At 37.1% G+C, this 23,023-nt stretch overlaps 1 protein-coding gene across 1 annotated transcript; it reads right to left on the reverse strand.

Annotated features, from left to right (window-relative positions):
- Nucleotides 1-6,067: 6,067 nt before the first annotated feature.
- Nucleotides 6,068-21,022, reverse strand: LOC145782915 (frizzled-2-like). The gene is made up of 13 exons (XM_082594676.1): nt 20,381-21,022; nt 19,823-19,986; nt 18,142-18,303; nt 17,819-17,930; nt 16,772-16,874; nt 14,494-14,676; nt 13,012-13,113; nt 10,902-11,020; nt 10,471-10,606; nt 10,098-10,224; nt 9,085-9,164; nt 8,647-8,775; nt 6,068-7,579 (listed from the first exon to the last, which is right to left on the reverse strand). The coding sequence occupies exons 1-13, from the start codon at nt 21,020-21,022 to the stop codon at nt 6,888-6,890; spliced, it is 2,751 nt and encodes a 916-aa protein (XP_082450802.1). The 3' UTR covers nt 6,068-6,887.
- Nucleotides 21,023-23,023: the final 2,001 nt, after the last annotated feature.

Here is a 23,023-nt window from a genome sequence, read left to right on the forward strand (position 1 = left end):
ACTTTCGGAAACCACAAAGGCCACAGACGTATTACAAATGGTAAACAGTTTCTTTGCCAAGGAAGACTTGAAATGGAAGGAAAATATAGGTAGGCTAGCCTAATTTGTGTACAGACGGAACACCTGTAGGCTGTAATGTTAGGGAAAGCGTCCGGATTTGTTGCTTTGGTAAAGAAGGAAGCTTCTCATATTATTGTGACTCATTGCTTTCTCCACCGGCATGCATTGGCATCAATCAATCAATCAATCATTTTATTTTTCGTCATTAACGCGTCCGGGACGAAAAAGATACTAACTACAAAAATCGATATAAACCTACCAGCACGTTAACGAACGGGAAAAGATGGCAAAACCTTGAAAGGTTTAAAACGTGCCTGAATGAAAAGGTTCTGCCAATGTCCTTGAAAGAAATTCTGTCCATTTCTGTGAACGTCGTCAACTTTATTAGAGCTAGACTGCTAGAGCTTTGAATCATGGTGTATTTAAAAGACTTTGTCAATAAGTGGGTGCACAACATGAAGTTCTTCTATACCACACAGAAGTGCGATGGCTTTCAAGAGAAGTCTTGAGGCGTTTGGTGGAACTGAGAAAGGAAGTTTCACTTTTTTGAGGGATAAACAAAATCATCTCTCCGAGCAGTTTGACGCTAAGGAATTTATGTATGCTTTAGCTTATTTGGCAGATATTTTTAGTCACATGAATGATGTGAATTTATCGATGCAAGGACCAGCTTTAACAATTATGGACGTTACCAAAAGACTGCAAGCTTTTTAAGATAAGCTTTCTCTGTGGAAAAGGAAACTGGAGACAGACAACTTTGCAAACTTCTCAATGCTGAAGGAAAGACTCCCTCAAGGCGGAATGGATAATAATAGAAAAGCCCTCTCTTGTTCTCTGCGTGCAAATATGTGCGAAAATTTAGATAGATTGCAACAATCTTTCAAAAGTTATTGCTCAGATAATCTGAATTATGAAATGCGGATTTATCTACTATACCTGAGGACGACCTAGGGACGGTAGATTACGGTGTTCCCGACAATTTTCACCAAATCAAACGTCATATAAAACCGTTATGGTCTACTTAACCTAGCTGGCATCTTACGTCATGGAAATTGCTAGAAAATGTCCAAATATTGCACCATCGGTCGTAAGACCTGATGAAATATTGCATTAGCCGCTTGAACACCTGTTTGAATGACTTCATAATTGTCTTTCATTATTGCGTCACAGTTACTGTCTACGTGCATTTGAGATATCGCAAATTATTCTAGTCATTCGTAAAATTGTTTGTTGGAAGTCAGTCGCAAGTTTAACTGTTTGCTTGGTGCTTGCTAGCTGGACAAATTTTCCGTCTTTTATCCAAGTAATCTGTTCTGTAGTGACAGTTTTAGAGGCGTACGGTGTTGCGTCCCATTTTCGATAGCCGCGGGCTAATTTTACAGGAATACACTTTTTGAGTAGACGTTTCGAGGAGTGTTTCTTTTTCGGTCATTACATACAGACGAACGGATCCGGGAACTTTATGTTGCAATTTTCCCACGAAGAGATTATGGTTTACCGCTGTGACCATACGGGACGTGCAACTCCGTTGTTCCTTCAACATTAGAAGGGTCAATTGCCAGTTTGACATTTTTTTACGCTTTACTGCAGGCTTGCTTTCAACTAAAAACCTTAAATTACTTTAAAACCAACTTACCTCTTCTTATATAACCCACAAAAAGTAAAATATTTTGTAAATTAGAAAAAAACGTAACCCTTCTAGTGTTGCGGATAAGCCAAAAGCGGATGAAGTTACGCATCCCTATGATCTACAATTCCTAGGACGACCTTGCCAAAGATGACCTTACTGAGTTTAGGACAATGCAAATGCTAAAAAAAGCGAATGTAACTCGAAGACTTTCGAAGAATTTTAGTGTTCCTTAGCAGTTTATTGATTTTTATGTAGCTGAGTTTTTGGTGTTCTCTAATTTTAGCCACAGTTTTTGCCCGTTCGTGTGTAAGCGCTACCTTTAATAAGTTAATAACTGTTTATCTGCTAATAAATTACATACAAATATTACCCTAAAAGTGTTTCCAGAAAGCGCTATAATCCATTATTTGAGTGTAATTTTGCAAAAATTTTCCGGGGGAGCATGCCCCCGGACCCCCTACAATACGCGTGCCTTCGGCACGCTCTAACCCCCACCACTTTCATTGCTTCCCTTGCTCAACCCACCAGGATACGTCACTGCTCATCAGGTGGCGATGGCTTAAATCAAACACCTTGTCGTCCTCTTCAATTCATCAAATATTTGCCCCCCCCCCCAATTTTTTTTCTGGCTACACCACTGCAGAGAAATAGGTTGGATTTGGAGGCCAAGGATGACATGCGTGTTGCTTTGTCATAGACCACTCCACAATTTCGTGTTCTTGTTAAAAACAAGCAACAACAACCTTCTCACTAAAATGCAGTGATGTACGCGCATACAAAAAAAATTAACGCCGTCAGCGTAAACGCAAACGTTTGAAAAACCATACGCCGTATGCGTCAACGTAACTTGTAAAAAAAAGTTGGCGGCGTCAGCGTCAGCGCATACACTAGCGCAAACTAATTTTGTTTGCTAAGTGCCAAACATTCACACGGTATAAACCACTCGAAACAAACAAGTTTTATTTTGAATTTCCACGAAGAAACACAAGCATTTGAAAGTGTTCATCTGACATTTTGCTGTGTTTTGGTTCCAATATGTCTTTGCCCATTGAAAACATTCTTTCAACTGCAGCGCTGGAAGGTATTGGCGTGTTGTAGCGAAAAAAAGACATTAAAAAGTATGCGTCGACGCTATGCGCTAAAATCCGCGAAAACTTTACGGCGTAGCCTCAAGCGCAAACTATCCAAAAAAATGTGGCCGCAAGCGTTAGCGCAAACAAAAAGTCTACGCCGCAAGTATGCGGCGTAGAATTTGCGGCGTATACGTACATCTTTGTTGAAAGGTAAACGATTACTCCTTCATGTTGTTAGTTGTTACTTGCCGGACCAGCAGGCAGCAAAACCGCGGTCTCCGAATTTGACTAAAAAACTAAAATTATTATTGAAAAAAGTTTCGTTCTGGGTTTAACAATTAAAAAAACTGTTGTACGTGTGCGTTAATGTTGATTAAAACCTAATTTCGGCATTTGCAATGTGCTTCTTGCAAAGGGTTTCATAACTTTTCAAAGAATGTTTTAGGGGTTTGTGATCGAAAAAACGTTAAGAAACACTGATCTAGACGCTAAGTTTTTTTTTTCCATATCTTTATCTTGCATTGCGGGAAAGCGGACTTGAGCGCTATGCATCGGTGTACGCCTTCCGACGTACACCTGACCCACGCTGCAGCCGACGGCAATGTCTGTTTCCGGTTGTCTACTCTACTTATGACTTAAATTTGGTACTACCCATTACTCGAAATCGATCACTGGGTAGAGGCAATTATCGTAATGTTTCTTGCTCAGAGAAACAACAGTGCGGGTGACTGGAGTCGAACATGCAGGCTCTCGACTGCGAGCCCAACGCGCTAACCACTCGGCCACTGCTGCCGACTAAGTCCAAGCCTCTTGTATGCTTGATGGAAAACATTCAAAATCTGCTGCAGGTTAGGTGGTTTTCATTCAGTGCAACTACATAGCTATTATCGGTAGGCTATATTGAAATTTCATGATAAGCCGTGGTGAAGCTTACTTTTATTTGGTTATGAATATCTATCCTCGGACTGACAAAACCTTGGTAGGTTATTCTTGGTAGTTTCGCATACTTGCAGAGGCTTTTTACGCAGGGCCGGTTACCAAAATAGACAGTGCGAAGTTTTTCGATGGTTAAGTGTTGTTGCCGGGGAATTATTCCATCCGTTAGGTGCCGCTGAATGGAGAGCAGTCCTGAGAATGCGTTGCTCAAGCGTACACTATGAGAGTCGAACCACATTACGTGCTGTAGTCTTTGATCTATTTTTGAGGCCAGCGAGGTTAAAAAACTTTCTATACATGCGGTAAGATATGTCAATTTCAGATGGGAGGTCATGGCAGACTACAAGATAGATGCAATAAAAATTATAAAAAGAGTTAGTGCTGTCACGCAGCCCTGTTTCACCCCAGAGTTAACCAAGAAAGATTCAGAACCGTTGTTGCTGGTATGAACTCTAGCAAGCGTAAAGTCATGAAGAAGACGCAGGATACGAAGGATTTTGTCAGGACATCCGTATTTAGAAAGTACATCAGGAGTTCTCTTGAGACACGGTCAAAGGCCTTAGAGAAGTCAATAAACGCCATGTACAGTGGTTGATGAATGATGATGTTCATGAAACTTTTCTTGCAACTGTCCAAGGGAAAATATCATGTCTGTGGAACTACGTAATGGGCTGAAGCCCGCCTGGAATTCAGGAAGAATCTTCCCGGATATCAGGTTGAGACGGTTGTTCAAAATACGTGCTAAGATCTTACCAGCAGTCGCTAACAGAGAAATTGCACGATAGTTTCCATACTTTGATCGATCACCTTTGCTTTTGTAAATGGTGATGATATTGGCATTTTTGAAATCAGATGGAGCAATTTTATGTGTCCAGATTTTGATTAGCTGTTCATTGAGGTCACGTTGGATTAAATTTGTCACCTTAGTTGTAAATCTCTGCTGGGATTCCATCAGGGCCCGCTGCTTTGTTGTTTTTCATGGCCATGATGAGAGTTTTGATATCTCCGAGATATGGTGTCAGAGAAAGGGAGTCTTCTTTCGTCATGTTGGGAATGCTGTCAATCACACATTTGTCGAAAACAACTCTATGGTTGAGAAGCTCTCCAAATGTGCTTTCCGTCGAGATCTTATTTCGGCTTCACTCTATCGTTTTTCCATCCTCAGTTCTCAGAAGAGATCGTCCATGCGTGGATAGTCCGTCGACTTCTCTCGTTACATTGAAATCAATGCCCAACGATTTTTTTGTATGTGACGAGAATAGCCACTTTAAGGTGATTCCAGCGGTCTTTAACAAAATCTTGAATCAGAGTCTAAAGGCACTGTTGAAGAGTCTCACGTGACTTCATGTCTTGTAGAGCTTTAATAATATTGCAGTTAGGTGGAACTTTTGCTTGATCATGATGCTTCAATTTCGTATACAGTCTTATCTTCAGTATCAAAGCAATGAGACGATGGTCTGTCCAGCAGCTGTCGGCTCCATTGACAGCTTGAATAAGGAGCACATCTTGTTGGTCACGAGTTTTTACATTTACATTGTCGATGAGATGCCAGTGGATTCACCTCGGATGTTGCCAAGAAACTTTTAAGCAATTTCTTTGGCAAAATGAAATGTTGGTTATCACCAGGTTGTGCTCTACACACTTAGTGAGAAGAAGGGTTCTATTAAAGTTGACCTTTCCTATGGACTTTAATCGTATATTCAAACTATAGTTATTCTACAGAACACTTGGCATCATCTCGCTCATACTGGTTGCGGATCACTGGTCCAAGCCATGTAGTCTACTGACGGTTGAAAGCCCTCCTCAAACAAAGCACTCTGAAAGGGTCTTTGATTCAAATCTACAAAAACAACTTCAATCTTTTTCTTCAACCAATTCAAAAAATTCTTTAAAAAACAAAAAAAAAGTAGAAAGTTGCAAGAATAAATTGAATTTCCACACGATGAAAAACAATCCTTCCAATCAATGCGCTGTAGAACGCTAGAGAGCAAATTTCGAGGGTTGAGCGTTTGAAAAGTAGCAAAGTCACGCATTGTAAGCAGCCTATTTACGCGTTGTTCAAGATTTTAGTTTTTTACAGTTCAACTTTAGTGATTTTATTAACTTTTTTAGTTAGTTTTGAGCAAAAATGTCAAGTTTTTGGCATCAGCCTCAGACCTATGTAACGCAATTGCAAATAGCATTTTTTTTTATCACCATGAACAGTATTTCGAAAAGTTTTGATTGATGGTTTTTCGCGTTTACGTTGGGGTAAGATGAAAATATTGAATTCTACTGAAAATTCGAGCTCACAAAGCTGCTGTTTACAACACAGCTTGCATTTTCTGTGAAAACACTTTTTGCAAAAATAAGCTATCCAATTCAAAAATAGGAAAGTATTCCAACAATATATTTTAACACTTTAAATACGCTCGGATCAGTAGTACAAATAAAACAAAATATTATTTTTATCAATAAAAAACTTAAGTGGCAGGCTAATTTTATCAAAGTACAAGTTTAATTTATAGGCTCACCACACATTGTGAAGCAAAATTACTTTAGATTGAAGAAAAAAAAAAACATGAAAATCGTTCTAACAGGCCCTATGCACTACACCAGCCCATCTTTAGTCAAAAAGCGTAGACTGTCATCAATTTGAAAATGTGCAGTTAATTTCCTTACAATGCTCTTCCACAAGCATAAGACATATTGCGAGAACAAAAATAGATTAGGCCTACAAATATCTGGTTCTTTTTTTACGTGTTTTCTCTTGGATCCAGCAAAAGATGGAGATTCGTTTGTGAAAGTAGCAAATAAACATCTCGTTTTTTGGAGCAACATGGTATGTTTAGTCAAATCTAAGCAAAAAAATACAAAACGCAAGCAGTGACATACGGTAACCATTTTTTGGGTGTTTACATTTTTTAGAAAGTTTTATTTTGACATGATCTGATCAGCCATTGAACAAACCGCAAACCTAGTGTCTGCTTAAAGCTTGCTGAAAAACAGTCAACACCAAAAGATGGTCAACTACGCCATTGAACGCAAGAAGCAAAAACTAAACAACTCATGTTTACAAAATTTTTGGAAACGAACTTTTTTCATCATCAATACTACAAATCAAATACTGCAATTTATAACTAACATGGGTTTAGTTTTTGCTTTTTGGCCCTTCATTTTTTGTTCAAACTGACTAGCCTAATGTCTAATCACAGAGATAGTGCCCTTTCCGGGGAAAGATTTTTTAATACAACCATGGAATCCACTCGTGTTGGGGGAGGTGGGGGTGGCGGAGGAATATTCGGTTTTTTATTTCCTCCCTTTTCGATGCTGTCTCTGGAAGACCCAACATTAATCTTGTTGGTTGTCGGAAAAACTTTTTGTAAATTTTTATTGCTTGGTTGTGGAGTGCCATAACTAGGAGGCAGGAAGTGCTTTTCTGGTGAAGCGTGGCCTTCTAAATTTAGTGATTGTTTTTGTTTGTTTACAATTGGGTCAAAGTTTTGTTTCGTATCTTCTTTATCGCTTTCTTTATTTATTGAAGACTTCATGTTCGTGTACCTTTCAGAAAATTCGTGTTTAACCGAGGAAGTTTCACCCTTTGCAAACGCGGCATCTTTCTCATTGTAAAAATGAGGCTTAGTTTTATTGCCATTGTGAACAAGTGCACTTGATGATGCTCCTTCACAATTTGCTCGTCTTTCAGCTCTTTTGTTTTCGTCAAACTTTTTCTTCACATCAGCACCAGGGAATCGACCTTTTCTGCCTGCGACTCGCATTCCCTTATTTTTGAGCGATTCAAAAGCGATAACGCGAGAAAGTTCACTGTCTGTGATTATTGAAGTTCCATATTCGGTTGAATCCGAGTCGGTAAGATCTTCCCATTGCTGTTGACGAGCTTCTGCAACAAATTAATCAATTTGAACAATTGTCACCTCGAGGCTAATGCGATGCTGCAGAGAACCTTGAAGTTGAAGTCGATAAAAAATCAAAAACTCGAAATTTCCAGATGAGTGTGGAGTTGTTTAGATTACACACAGGGTATTGTTACTTGTTGCGCAATCATGCTTAATACGCCATTAATTTAACAACACTTTCTGTATTTACAAAACAAGCTTTAAAACCCCAGGTCAGCAATTACAGTATGTGGAGTAAAAATTGCTTTTTGACATAACAAAATAGTGCACAATGCTTTAACGAACAGGTTTAAACTTTAATAACAAGACTCTAATGACAATAACAAATCTTTTCTTTGAACGATGTCGGCAGCCTCAAAGTAAGAAATATTTGCAACGATTGTACAACCAAGAACCCTGGAGTTTAAATCCAATACAGATTGAACTTCTACACATATGAAAAATGTTTAGCCGCCAACAACCTAATATGTTTTCTGGAAACGTTTTCATTCTTTTTTGAAGTTAAAATTCGCTCTTGATGATTTCAGAGTCTACTCTACACAGTGCTGGAAAGTCGGCGAGTTTGATTCAATTGTTGGAAGCTCAAGAGTCTACAGCTTTGACATACCATTTTTTAAACATTACGTTATTTTGTATATATATGTATTGTATAAACTGTCCGTATGTATAAATAAAAATTTTAGAGGTGAAGACATGAAGAATTTTTGCTGAAAAAAAAGAATGATCAAGGAAGATGACTTAAATGGAGCGGAAACAGGCGGACGTCATTGGAAATCATTTGAAGCAAAACAAGTTAGATTGTTCACATTGTGAGAGCAGATGAATTCGGTTATCTGCCATGAAAACAAAAATAGGAGAAAAGATGAGGAGACAGGAAGCGAGTCATGATGTTATCGGATGAAATGAAAAGAGAGAAGTTATGAACAAGCGAAACAACGACAGGAAAATAAATAACTGGACGAGTTTATTTGCAAAAGACCTGTTTAGATCTAAGCCACCTAACACACACAATCTGCATGAAAAAACACAAACATAAATTCAAGTTTCTCACCACTTAAGGGCCGCTTGGTAACCCTCTGCGCAGCTACAGATGCCGATGAGCCACATAGATCAGTGTTGCGCATCTTACCAAAGACTGAGTCAGAAACATCGGATTTTTTGTTTAATTTTGCTTGCAAATCTGTAAAGTATAAAAAATGACATATGTTGCAGAGAAAAAATATTTTGCAACCATGCAAAGGGATATGCATTGAAATCCATAATCACCACTTTGCGGTATCGACACTTATCATTCTCTCTATCCAGAAAATCATACTTTGCTGCTCCTGACGGTCTACTACTAGTGTTAGTAACTGCTTGTTATTTCATTTTCAGCTACACGGTCGCTGGAACCAAATCCAAAGTGGTCAAAAGGTAAAAACACCGAAGGCAAGCATAACAATAGAAGAAACTAATAAAAAAATTCTCAGGCTTTCTATTATCGACTTACCACGGGCATGAGGACCGTTCGAATCATTCAAAAGACGGGTCTGTGTTGTGTTCAACTGAAGCTTCGCAAGCGATTTTTTCCTTTAAAAAATTGCTTAAATTAACAATGTGTTCATAACTGAACAACTAGTACTCGTCTAACGCAATAAAAGAATTGCTTTAAAAAACGTTGCCAATTGCTAGGGTTGACGTGGCATATGGCCATAAAGTCACGTTGCAGCTGTAAAAGCAGCTTCTTGCTAATTCACGCCGCTCAATTAGCGCAAACAAGGTGACATGTTCCCAACACAACTACTAAAAGTGCATGTCAACACAAAAATGTAGGTCTTTAGAAACGATAGCCGAGCCGGATTTCTAAATCCGTAAATATTTGGTTCTGTATTTTCACGGTAATGATAAGATCCATGGTGATTGATACTCGGCGTCTATGTAGTCGAACAATGTACATAAGACTGATTTTCTGTTTAGCAAAAGCTAGTGGATAGAACAACTTATAGACAACAACAATTCAACTGCAATCGAAAAACTTTGAACTGTCATCTTTTGTGGCAGAGCTTTTGTTGGTGGTCCGCCCCGATAGCTCAGTGGTTACGCTCCCGGTTCAAGATCACGCGGCGCAAGTTTGACTCTCGGGGTGTGCGCTTGAGCAACGCATTTCAGGACTGCTCTCTATTCAGCGGCACCTATTAAATGGAAAAATTCCCGGCAACAACACTTCAACAATCGGGAAACTTCACTCTGCCAATCTCGGTAACCGGCACTGTGTCAAGAGCCTCTACTAGTATGCGAAACTACCAGGAATAACCTATCAAGGCGTTGTCAGTCCCAGGATAAAGATTCAAAACCAACCAACCAAACCAAACCAAGCCTCCTTCAGAAAAATTGCAGGATTAAGCTTCAAAATTATTTTTTAGTTCCAAATTTTCACTAATTGAATAAAATTAAAAAGACTGCAAAACAGGTGTTCATCGATTGACCATAAAAGGTTTTTAAAAATAATAATCCATCAGATACCCGGATAAGAAATCTCTCCAGGAACGCAACGTTTTTCGACTGGCAACCCAGAAAAGAGGCGGAACGGCAACTATCAGCGTCATCATGTACTTGATGCAGAATAACAAAACTCCTGGACGTTGGGGATCTAGAAAAAAAAGCAAATAATTGAACTTCATTGCACTCAATTTTCTTTGACTAAAATTACTTTTAACCAAGACAGAAATTAACAGCTTCAATATGAGAAATAAAATATTGTAACCAGGTCTGTGGAGTCGGAATCATTGAGTCGGAGGGATTTTGCCGTGTCCGAAGTCGGACTCGGCCAGTTATAAACCGAAAAGTCGGAGTTGTATATTTTTCGTCCGACTCCACAGCCCTGATAGTAACCAACCTGCGGCCAATACTTGAACGGTATGATTGGATGCTGGGCATGGGATGCTGTAATCAGCACAGGATTCCGTGTACCAAGTAGCCTCCCAGCGCTGTCTGTTGCTGTCTTCTACAGCGTAGATAATAATCAACGCAACCTGACATAAAACAATTTTTTTTTTAAATCGGTTCCTTGTTTATTCAATATTACGAAGCTAAGCACGTGGATGAGCGCATGGTTAACCGACTGACGTGGTAATCAGTCTGACCAGTCACCAGTTATACTTTACACGGCACGTTACAGTTAAATATACGCTAAATAATATGCTTTCTAGTTTTTTTGGAAGTTACCCTCTTAACATTATTGAAAAGCATAATCAAAGTTGATGGTCCGACTCTTATAAACTGATGTAAGCTGTGCATTCAATTCAAGTCTCAGCAAGAAGTTTGTACCTGTGGCAGAATGTACAAGACGCTGAAAACTCCAATCCGAAGCATAAACTTTGCTAATTTTTCTTTATTTTTTGCATCTCCATCCAACTTTTTTCGCACTCGGTTTAAATAGATAAAACCTACAAAATTAATTTTCTTTTATACACAGGCATGAAGACTAAAGCATGCTTTCATAGATTACATCATTTTGTGAAAAACATGCTCACATATTTAGACATAGTAAAAAAACCATGTGATGACTTTTTTTCACAAAGATGAGAAGATAGGCACTTTTCGTAGTATTTAAGTTCTCTCCGAAAAAAAAAAACAACAACTTAGAAACAAATAAAATTTGTTTTTGTAATTGTATGTAGGCTATTATAAGCGAAACGCTGACAACTTTCTGATGAAATCATCTTGTTTTGGCAAGAAAGCTTTGTCTAATAGCAACAACGTTTCTTTTTAGGCATATGTGGCTGGCTTTGATACAGGAAGCTGATGAAGTGTTTATAAGATGATTCAGAAAGTCAGAAACGAACACCGCAAGTCAAACCGCACACAACCGTTTTATTCACACTAGCTGCAAGGTTTTGCTGTTGATGTGGAGATGTGTAGGCTACAGAAGAAATAATATAGCATAACATTTATTTAAGATTAGGAAATTGCTATTTATGCAAAAAAAAAGACGAACCACGAAACACACTAATCTTCCTCCGTTTGGCCAAAACTGTCAAATGTGGCTTTATTTTCAAAGACATTCCATACCATCAATGAAGATTGTCAGATAAAATTTAGGAAGTGACAACAATAAGAAAACATTTTTAAATGAAACTGATAACGCAGGCTCTGTTTCGTTTTCGCCTGGTGCAAAGTGCTGTGTTTGCCATGGAATGGACTTCGCTTCGTTCAATGGCCTATGCTTCGTCAACTAGCAGTTCGCACGCACTCAGATAAGGCTTGTCTTTCAATGCGATAAATAATAAAGTAACGTTTGATATTTCATCAAACAACGCGTGTTTGTGTTGAGAAACTCTTTGATAGTGCCACTTATTCTGATGTCAATGTAACATGAAATAACGCCCAAATAAATTTCATACCATCTTGACACTTTGAAGTTGTAAAACTTGCTCTTAGAACCAGCGTTGTCTAAAGACTAATAAATTTCACGACTTCGTTTTCAAGCCTCAGCTCAGCCAGCAAATCAATCTTTTTCAAAAAGAGTTGATTTGCTTGATAAAATGTAGAACTCACAAACTGTAGAAAGTCAACTTCTCAAAAAGAAAACTGATTATTTTTCAAGCAAGTGATGAAAACATTTGACAAAAACTAATTCTTTTGTCGAAACAAGGTGATTCTTTGCCAACGTCGTATTTGCGTAACTCAAACTTATTTTTAATGTCGGACAGGTAAACCACATTCACTTCCAAGCATTAACGGTTCTACAAGTTCACAACCTCACGGAGATTAGATTATATCAGTTGATTGCAAAATCTGCTCTATATTCACTTTGAAAATGGTCATCATGTTACAAAAACTTTTAACCCCAAATAAATGGATATTCAACGTTAAATTTACGGTTAGCAACATCATTACATCATGGAACAAAATCGGCTGCAGTGTTTGATAATTTCAGAGAGAAGTTTGGAAATTAAAGATTTTATTCTGAAAATGATCTCCCAGAAGTGTGGAACTAGTCACCAACCTGTATTTCATGCATTTTGTCGTCATTACCAGTGCGAAAATGATAGTTCTAGCTACAGTAATGGTAATGGCTGGCGTGGCTACAAAATCCACAACTAATTTAACTTCCACTGCGCACTGCATATGCAAAAATCCACAAATATACCAGTCAAACTGTTCACCAATCAGCAACATGAAAGCCGCATCAATATGCAGGTGATTACACTGTGTTAGTTCTACAAGAAAGGATCAGCAAAAAATGAACTTCCTTTGTTCGTAATAGACGAAGTGTTTTGTTTAGCCGAAGAGATGCTTTGACAAGGCTGTTTACTCGTTTATAATTAGATCGCTCAAGTTTTGATTTAAAGGAAAATATATATCAATCATTCCGTACAATATTCAATACAGTACACACTTTATACAGTATAATCTATATCAAAAGGTAGATTACCTGTGGATAAATTTGCGATTCCTATAAGTAAATATGTGCACATGGGCAGCAACAATAAGAAACGCAGCGCGTTCGTGTCATACAACCCCACAAAGCAAACCCCTGAAAAGAAAAATGGTTTAAATACATTTCATTTGAACCCTAGCTGTCTGCGAAGATCACTGAAACATGTTCACTACAAATCTCACAAAATCAAAATTCACTACACGCTAAAAATTCTGTTACAAAAGGTAGGTGTTGTTCTGCATGCTTCTTATGTAGAAACATTGAAGTAACTGCTTTTCGCGATAGGCTACGCAACTTTCACATTCCACAAGATAAAGTTTAAGATTTTGCTCGCATTTATATTTGGATGACAACTGTGTATGATTGTGGTTATGAAGAATTGCAACACATCAATTTATGATTTCTAAAAGAGTATTTTTTGCATACTTACTACTCCCATTATATACAGATGTAGCGTTTTCTTTCATAAATCGTTTAATCAAAACGTTTTGTTTCAAGAGATATGCAAATTGAATCTTTATAGTTTCTTAGCAGACAATGCTTTAAAATTTAATTGTGCAATGGATCAATACAAGAAAGGTTTTAAAAAGCGAAAATAGTTTGTTGTTTTGTGCAGCATGACTGGCAAGTAGCAATGGCTGACAGGGTTGCTAAATTATTTAAAAGGTTTAAGCAAGACCACCAGCTTGCATGATATGATGAGACAGGCTTGACGACGTAATCAAGTCTATAACCATAAAATAAGAGATGAATGGCGTTTCAAAATTTATAGTGGCTTACCCCCAACAAAGATATCAGTCATTTTTTTTACATTGATTCAACATCTGTTGACACAGAACTGATTTACTGGATGGGCTATATGAAACTCTTCCCAGCTTTCTGCAAGCTTATTACGCAACGAGAATGTTTGGATTCATACACGAAAATATAGTTTTTATGCCAACCTATAAATCATAATGGACAAGAGAGAGGCAGAAATGAAAAAAAAAAACTTGTTGTTTCTGTCGTTAGGAAAAACGCGCTTTGAAAAAATGGGAAAATCCATTTATATAATTAACATTACGTGCACTGTTAATTTTGATTTTAATATTATCATTGATATTTCGCAAGACATCGATAAGAAAATCTGTCTTACTTTCATTTTCTGTTTATACATCATTGCAATCTATTAGCATCAGTGACGTGATTGATTGACGTCGTACTTGGAGTTTATCCTAATACGTAGTGCAAAAGTTCTCTTAAAATGTTTGCTGCCGGCTTTTTTACTAAGTTACAGTATAGATACAGTAGAGCATTGATAGATGGTGACATGTGTGATAAGTGATGTATGTCGAATGTAGAAACCTCAATGCCAACCATTCATCAAAACAGACTAAAACTGCGATAGAAAATTTTCTTATACATTCTGTTGTACTTAAAAACACAAAAAACAAAGAGAGAAAATACAAAGGCCTAAAAATAACCATAACATCCAACCTGCTATATTGTCGCCTTCAATTTTGTTGGATACGCAAACTATGAGGGTTTGAACTGCTGGCAAACCCCAGGCTACAGCATGATAATATAGTCGTTGTTTTTCAATGGCCTCGCTTCCCCAACTAAAACCAGCAGCCAGCAGCCAAGTAATGGTTAGAATAAGCCACCAAATGGTTCCACTAACTGTAAAAAGACATTATTTTGAAATTTAAAGCTTACTGAATAATATCACATGTCAATTTAATATTTAATATCAAGGGTCGTTGAGAGAACAAGTAGGACCGGGTACCAAGCGAACGTTGGCCCCACTTTTGTCAAGGCTAGTGCTAACTGCTAATACTTTTTGATAAACGTGTAATTGGTGAAGCCTTGAGAAATGATCATACGATTATTATTTTCTGTTGTGTTTGTTCGAAGTTTGTCTTTTGTAATTTTGAAAAGCTTCAAAAATAAGACAGAAATTGTTGTATTGGGAAAATAAAGGTTTAGATAGTGTTAGAAAAATGTAAGTGTCTGACGCTTCTTACAACTTTGTCTTGTATTTACATCTTCTTTGCTTTATCATGGCCTTACGTGAAATCTCTAAATCTTTAAATCACTCTAATCTGGCACGCTAATGCAAATTATAACTGCTTCGCTTTTCCTAAAGGTCGAAGTATATCGCAACTTAATATTGTAATACCGGTTGCGTCATTAAATAAACAGAAAATATGACATTGCGATGAATCAATTTGTTTGCTAGAGCTTAACCGGACAGTAATAGCTTTAATATTGTGATCATTATATTGTATGAAACGTAAAGTGGTTTGAGTCACTAGCGATGGACGACAAAACACACAAGTTCGTTTTCCAGGCGAGTAGACTACATGTTTCAAAGCTCCACCATAAAAACTAAGTTTCCACGTTCGAGGCAGCTTTTTATGTGCTAACAAACACAACAAAACTTTTATGAAAAGAAACCACCAAGAACTTTACAATTACCAAACAATCAAACATACACTCTTATAAAAAGAAGCAGAACGAGCAAGCGTAAATGCTGCAAAAATTTATAGTTTCACAATGTCTGTCGCCCCGGAAAAGTGTTGCTTTACTTTTCTGTAGAAGCAAACCAGTTGACGAGCCTGGCCTCTGAAGTGTTTGGTTTGATTTTGCGATAATCACCGTGATCTTTTTTGTCCAAATTCAGTGTTTATTTATTTAAATGTAGTACAAGGTGTACATAAAACAAAACCTTCGACGGTTGAGTGTTAAAAATTACATTAAGTTGAGTGCCTTGTTTTGGCTGAAAACTAAACAATTACTTTGTCAATATCGACACTAAGACATGATTAACGGTTAAGAGATACGTTTCTATTTATGGCATCCATAAACAACGATCAATATGCGCGGAGTAATCGATACTTTAGAGTCAAATGTTTCAAGAAGTTCGATAAAATTAATTTAAAGTGAAAGCTAAAATTAAAACTTGATTTAGTGTCTTTTAATCATGTTGTATCGCACGTGACAAATACCCGACCGCTGATCGAAGTTTGTAACCTGAAAGCAGTCGTGTGGTTACAACTCACAAATCAATAACCGCGACAATAGCACGAGGATTTGAAATCATCGTAGCCTACAGCTCCAGAGATTGTTCAACCAATAATTTAAAACTGACTGAAGAGATGGGATATTGCCTTTTCAACAACTGGCAAACTCGCGTTTGGCATCAACGTGCCCAAGATGAAAAAAATACTTTACTAGCTTGAATTAAGAGTTAAACTGCAGAGGTAACATCAGCAACTTCAATGAACGGACAATGTAGCAAATTCTATAAGGTTTCCAAGCAATCACAAATCTATAAAACAAAAACCACCACAACAACAAAACCCTCAGAATAACGTAAAGAATATTCAAGAAATGTGGGAGAGGAACAAGTCTGGAATAGGCACAACAAATTAGAAAAATTGTCTAAATGAAATAATAAATAGTAATAATAATAATTTATTTCACAGTAGTTAGGTGCAAAATAGTATCAATAAAAAGTCGCCATAATTAGCGATTTTCAGCCAACTGTCGCGGTTATACCGGGCTGTTCTTTATACGGATCGAACCCTTTGCATGAATGTTTCTCTGGTTATCCTTGATTTGGTTTGCCTTTGATCAGTTTTGATAATAGGAGAGTTTCATTACAAAGTTTACAGAGATCACATAAAATAAAGATAAAAATTGTTTTCACAAGATTTATTGATTTCTACTCTACACACAACACAGTACAAAGATAGAATTAATGGATACGTACCTGTGAAATAATAGAGTATCAAAAAGAAGGCCGAACATAAGCGATGATTAGCTCCCTCAACAACGCCATACCCTTGAACAACTTCGTTGTTTTCGTCAATGATCTGAAAAAGAAGGTACAAGACTTAGAAAAAGCTTCTCTAAACGTTAAATATACGTAAAGTAATTGGTACGATTTACTTTTAATGGAACACTGCTTTTATGTTGTTTATTGAAAGCCAAGTCGTGTTTTATACTGAAATTTACCAACACATAATAGGCTGCTTAAAAGATAAGCTTGATCGTATTAAAGGTATAATTGTGAAACGTAAAGCATATATTTTAAAGTAATGTCTTCTCCCAACAAATGACCAAAACTATTGAAGGAATGCTGGTGGATGAGGATATCGCCGTGCGCTCAGTCAAATATTTTAATAGATTTTAAGCTGTGCCGTTGTTGCCAAAAACAAATTTAACCTGAAATTTCTACTCTTTTGGCAAAGGCTTTGATACAAATATTCTACCTACATCATTATTTGTAAGTCGCTACATTGTATTGTATGGCATAAACGTTTCCTTCCGACTGAAGTCTATTGTAAACGAACGATGGAAAACACAAAGAAACTAGTCAATAACAGTTCTTATATGTCTGTTTGAGTTGAAAAATTACTTTTAGCTGTTTTGCTTCTACTTTATTGGCGCAGTACGACACAGCACAAATGCAAAGTACGACAGCCACGTCGTGGAGATAGCCTCCTATTCATTGCTCTCTTGTTCGATCATATTATAAACAGGCTAATTTTTAACAGCATTGTCATAACGCATTTTTATTTTTGTTCTTGTACGTCACAGTGCAGCCACAAGTTGGAAACTATTTACGAAAGCGAATTCCGAGAATGAGGTTTCGTGTGTACAGCAATAAGTCATATTCTGGTTTTTATGAAGCAAAACCCGAAAATTCTTATGTTTTAACTTCTACATCCAATGACGGTTCATTTTTGTGACGCAGCCTACCTACTACATCGTACCAACACTCTTTGATTATTATAAACTGTGGAAATATTCTTACTTTATCGTTGCATGCAATTTCTTCTCTTAATCCGGAGCCAATTAGATACACGATAGAAATGACAAGGTATGACAAGGCGTAAAACACAATGGGTCGCTCTGGATAACGAAATCTATTGAAGCAAGAACTGATTGTAAGCACAGGTAGGTAATAACAAAGGTAGCTTACACTGACTTATAGTATAGGCAATGATCTCAAAATGTTACACAACCACGGAAGTTATAATCTTCGCAATTTCTTCTAATAAACAGTAATTTATAGTTTTACAAAAGAAGACTGAGTCAAAGGAAATCACTAGCTTTCCAAGAACACGTCTGTCTCACCTTTTTGTGTCGATTGCAAATGTCAGTAACGTAAAGGAAGTTACTATGACACAAATTATAGCCAGGACAAGAATGAAGTATCGAACCGCAGAAAGTTGGTTGTCCTTCAGATACATATTTGGGCACGGTGCGGTGCAGTTCGGTAGACCCATAAACGTGTACCTGTCATGTAGGAAAATATACAAGATATTTTAAAATATTGACACGCAAACATTGTCACACATTTTACAAAATGTCTATTTTGTTCGTTTCTATTTGTTGTTGTTGTTGTTTAAATAATTTTAACTGAAGCTGATCGACATCGATTAGCTGTTTATGATTGAACTGACTTGTATAACAATAAATTTGTTTATATTATATCTATTCTGTATGCCTTTCTAAACAAGCAGAAAGCTAGTTTTGTTATTTTCTGAAATTTCGGCTGTTATCGGAATATCGGGTGTAGTGAAGAGTCTACAAATCACAACAGCAAACTGCGAATGTTGGCGGTTTTATGGGAGACCAGTAATTGAATTTCCTTTTCAGTACTAATTGATTTGAGGCAGCAATGAGATAAGCTTGTGAGTTGTGTTTACCGCCAACAGCGCCATGAAATTGCAAAACCTGTTGAGACGGTTGAGTGATTACAAATAGATAAGTCTTTCGCCAAATTTTCATCTTTTTCATGATTATACTTGATTGTATATTAAAGCCTAAAGGTACTTTGAGACTCACATAGTGTAGATTTGCTTGTTATTCAAACAAAGCATTTAACCTTCTGGCAGTTTTTATTCCTAAGGAATATGACAGTTAGCCTTTCAGTATTCAGTTAAGAGTGAATTGTAAAGGTTTTCAATAATTAATTTGTCAACAAAGTTCTGTATTGTGCTGTCTTTCAGTACAATTTCTTCAGTTTATCTAAGCTGTCCCCACCTTCTCTTTCATATACAAGACATATTTCACCACATGCACTGGAATAATGTAGCTTACTTGTTAATTGGTTGAATAGGCAATGTGTTTATTTCGAAATATCGCAGGATTTTCTTCATTTTTGAAGGGGTACACAAAAGATTTCTACCCTTTAATCTACTGCTAAAAACACGTGTGTCCAGTACCGCTGCGTGGGCAAACAGATTAAAAAAATCACATTATTCATTTTTATTTCCTCAAATAAGAATTATTCTCTCATAAGCCAAGAGAAATAAGCTGAAGATCTTTCATTGTCAACCAAGTTGAACTAACAGATTAATATAAAAACAGATTAATAATAATGTGAATGATAGTCACTAAAATAATATTTTGTAAAATTACATTATTTTTTAAACTTGAATAAATACTACAGGAGTTAAATAAACATTTTGAAATAGAATCACCCATAAGAAGATGTTGATTTTTTCAATTGTGCGTGCCTTGAAGAGAAAGTAAGTCTAAACGTTGCCAAAGCACCAAAGATCAACAATTAAGAAATACAACTACAAGCACAGTAGGCTATTCACACTAATAACTCCATAGCCACATTAACACGGCTTTGAATCAGAAAAAAAAACACTCCATGCCTTTTCATCAGCTTTTCTGTTATCGTTATTCTAAAAATGCGAACAATTGTCATTTCCTTTACCGTTGATATAGCGAATATTGATGCAAAACTGACACGATGGTCAAACCATACACGCACATGCCTATCTAATCTACACACACTAACCCATGGTGGCCGGGAGATGTTCGCATTTCAGCAGGACATGATATTCCAAAGTCCAAATAAACTGGTAAAGTTTCATTTTGCTTTTCTGCGTTTTCGTCTTCTTTCAGTCGCAACAGAGCTGGCGAAACAACGTCCTCGGACAACGGAGGGATGCACACAATGCCCTAACAAAGTGAAATAAGTTGATAATAATAATTTGACATGGTAGAAAAGTTACATCAAAACCGTTCAACTCAGCCGAGTACGACGTTCGTTTGAGGACTGCTGGTACAGCTTAATATAATCTTTCTCACCTACCAAGCATAAGCTTGGATATAATAAAAAGTCGGTTAAACGAATACTGTTACGATGTCATCGTTGTGTTCTTTCGTAGCTGGTGATGCATGACGCAACAGAAACGATACGTCACCGGCCTCAATCGTCTGCCGTATTCTTCAAAAATGACTAAACACCGGAGCTTGTTGTAGGTTCACTAATTGTAAATTGCAATTGGTGGTAATTGGTGTTTTTTTTTCTCGAGAAAATTGCAAATACGTGTAAAAACATACACATGCTCACATTTTTATCTTTTAGCATAGCTTCTGTCCACATGATCGGTGATTGGCGGGTGATAAGAATAGTGTTGTCTTCATTGATCAAATAATCTGGGATGCTTTCCGCTCTGTTTTCTTGTTCAAATAACGGAAAGAGATCACAGTTGAGTTGTTCAGGCCATTCAATGTTAAACATGTCCACTATGTGCCTGCAATCTGCTTTGACAACTTCGCACAGCTCTTGGCATGGCGGGACGACTCCCTTATTCGTGCACACTGGCGAATGCACGGAGCATAAAAACAATTTCACATATTTCGAACATTTTGTTGATATCAAAGGATGAAAACCGCTTAAAGAGGAAAGGGAATCGCTTTCTGATTTATCTCCGGCAAAAGTGGGATAGGTAGTTGAGTTATACCGCCACGGTAAAACATCAATTTTATCAATGTTTCTTTTTCCTTTTGATTTTCTGTGTCGAAGCGTTAAATTGTTTGCTTCAGCAGAAGAAGCAACACTTGTCGATACATCCAAGGAAATTATATCCAAAGAGTCAGAACATATTGGTGCAGTTGTTGGGTAACACTTTGGCTGTAAAGGCGCAATAATTCCAAAAACATTGGATGGGAGCGTACCCAAGAGCAACAGAAGTATATTTACGATACACATATCTTAAAATTATTAAAACAGATTTTATTTACACTTAAAACATCATTCGCTTCTAGATGGAAAAGAAACCGAGATTATTGTATTGATGAGTTTGTCAGGTTAAGCAAAAGCTATCATTAAAACTTAGCATGATCAGTGAAGCAGTAACAACGCCGACTGTGCTGGCATAAGGTGGAATAAGTTTACTGTCACACCAAATTTGAACTGATGCACCAACTCCGCCATTACAAAAGTACTACTGTGGATACAGCTTCTTAAACTGTATACCGGTACTTTTGTAAAAACTTTAAATGTGGAAGTGCTTATGCATGTTTCAGCTACCTAACATTTTTACACACACCTTACCCCGCGTACGGTGCAGGTGTTGTGCTTTCTCTAACACACACAAAGTTCAACAGTCCATACAAACACAGTATTTCGCTTGCAATTTAAACCTGGAGCTGAAAGTGTGCAGACTCAAGACTGAGCTTCAATCTTAATAGGTTCAGGCAAACACCATGCCTGAGACGTAAGCTAAAAAATCATACTCATTTGTTACTTTTTATCACAAAAACTAATTTTTTAATTGTCTCAACCTCCTTCAACGTCAAAGAAACGATTGCACACTTAACTGTTTTCCAAAACTGCTGTTTTGCTTTTATTTATTGTTTTACTACACAGTTAATCAATTGTTAAACTTGTCCAACTTGTTCCTTGCTTTAAACAGAGTCACTATTTGCTGTCTTAAAATTAACAAACAACGACGTAAAAGTGAGACTCGAGTAAGATATGAGATGTGTCAAGGATACATGCGAAAACTCTGCAAAGAAGAACAGCGATTACTTAAAAAAAATCTTACGTGAACCTTGTATTCATACCGATTTAGTTCCTTATGGCTGGCACATGCCCCCTTCTTATGGCTATTAAAGACAAGATGACATTCATTCGCGGAACAGGGTTACTCAGATATGGAAGGTGTATACCCCAACGCAAAAATTGTGATAGCTACTTCATTTGTGTTATTAGTTAAATTCACCACATGCAAAAACTTCAACTCACTGTATTGTGCTTTGCAAGGGAAATTACAACAACTGAAAAAAGTATCTTGCTCTAACGGTTCACTACCACTACACGGGGTATAAAGAATGAAATGATCAGCAATTTGTATTGTAACTTAAGTTACAACATAAGCCAGTTTGTATTTTTTTCAGCGTACAATTCAGCTTCACCAACAAATTAATTGGTAAAATATAGTGTGGTATGCCTTTTTCAATTAGACTATACAAATTGCTGATCATTTCATTCTTTATACCTCGTGTAGTGGTAGTGAACGAAATTATTCTAACCCAGACGGAACGTTAAAAAGTCTGTTCTATGCTAAAAGTAATAAGCTTTATCTCAAAGTATTATCGCCTTTATAAAAGCCACCAAAGTTCAGCAATCGCCACGGCTAAACAAGACGGCTGTCCAGTTGCAGAAAAAATAAACCATAGCCTACTACCCTTGTGAATCTCCAGATGTTCTGTTCGCTTTGGTACGCAAATTACTCAAAAAAAGTGAAGAGGTTGTACATACCAGAATTAGATCAACCAGATTTTAGCTACAACTTACCCGTGGGTAGGCTATATTTTATTGTCTACAATAGCCTAGATAGCTACTTTTAGTTTAAACAAAGGCTTGATTTGTTCCAAATCATTGCACCATTTTATCTCTTTTACCTATAAATTCCTTACCACATTTAGTTAGGTCAACTTTATTCTGACAAGCTCCTGAAGAGAGTCAGACGAAAAGCACCGCACCTTCGAGTAATCCTAGACAGCAAAATCTGTCATTTTTACATTGATTCGACGTACAGACGACTCGACGACTGCAAACGCCGGATTTTGCTGTCAGAGAGACCTTCTTTTCGCCATACTCAAGTTCTGTACCACAATCAATTCTTCAACTCAAAACTGTCTTGTTCATTATGCTAAAGCCTTCATTTGTGTATCATTTGAAACAACACTTTAAGCTAATCTCAGA

Source organism: Aplidium turbinatum, chromosome 14 (assembly GCF_918807975.1).
Source record: "Aplidium turbinatum chromosome 14, kaAplTurb1.1, whole genome shotgun sequence".
NCBI lineage: Eukaryota > Metazoa > Chordata > Ascidiacea > Aplousobranchia > Polyclinidae > Aplidium > Aplidium turbinatum.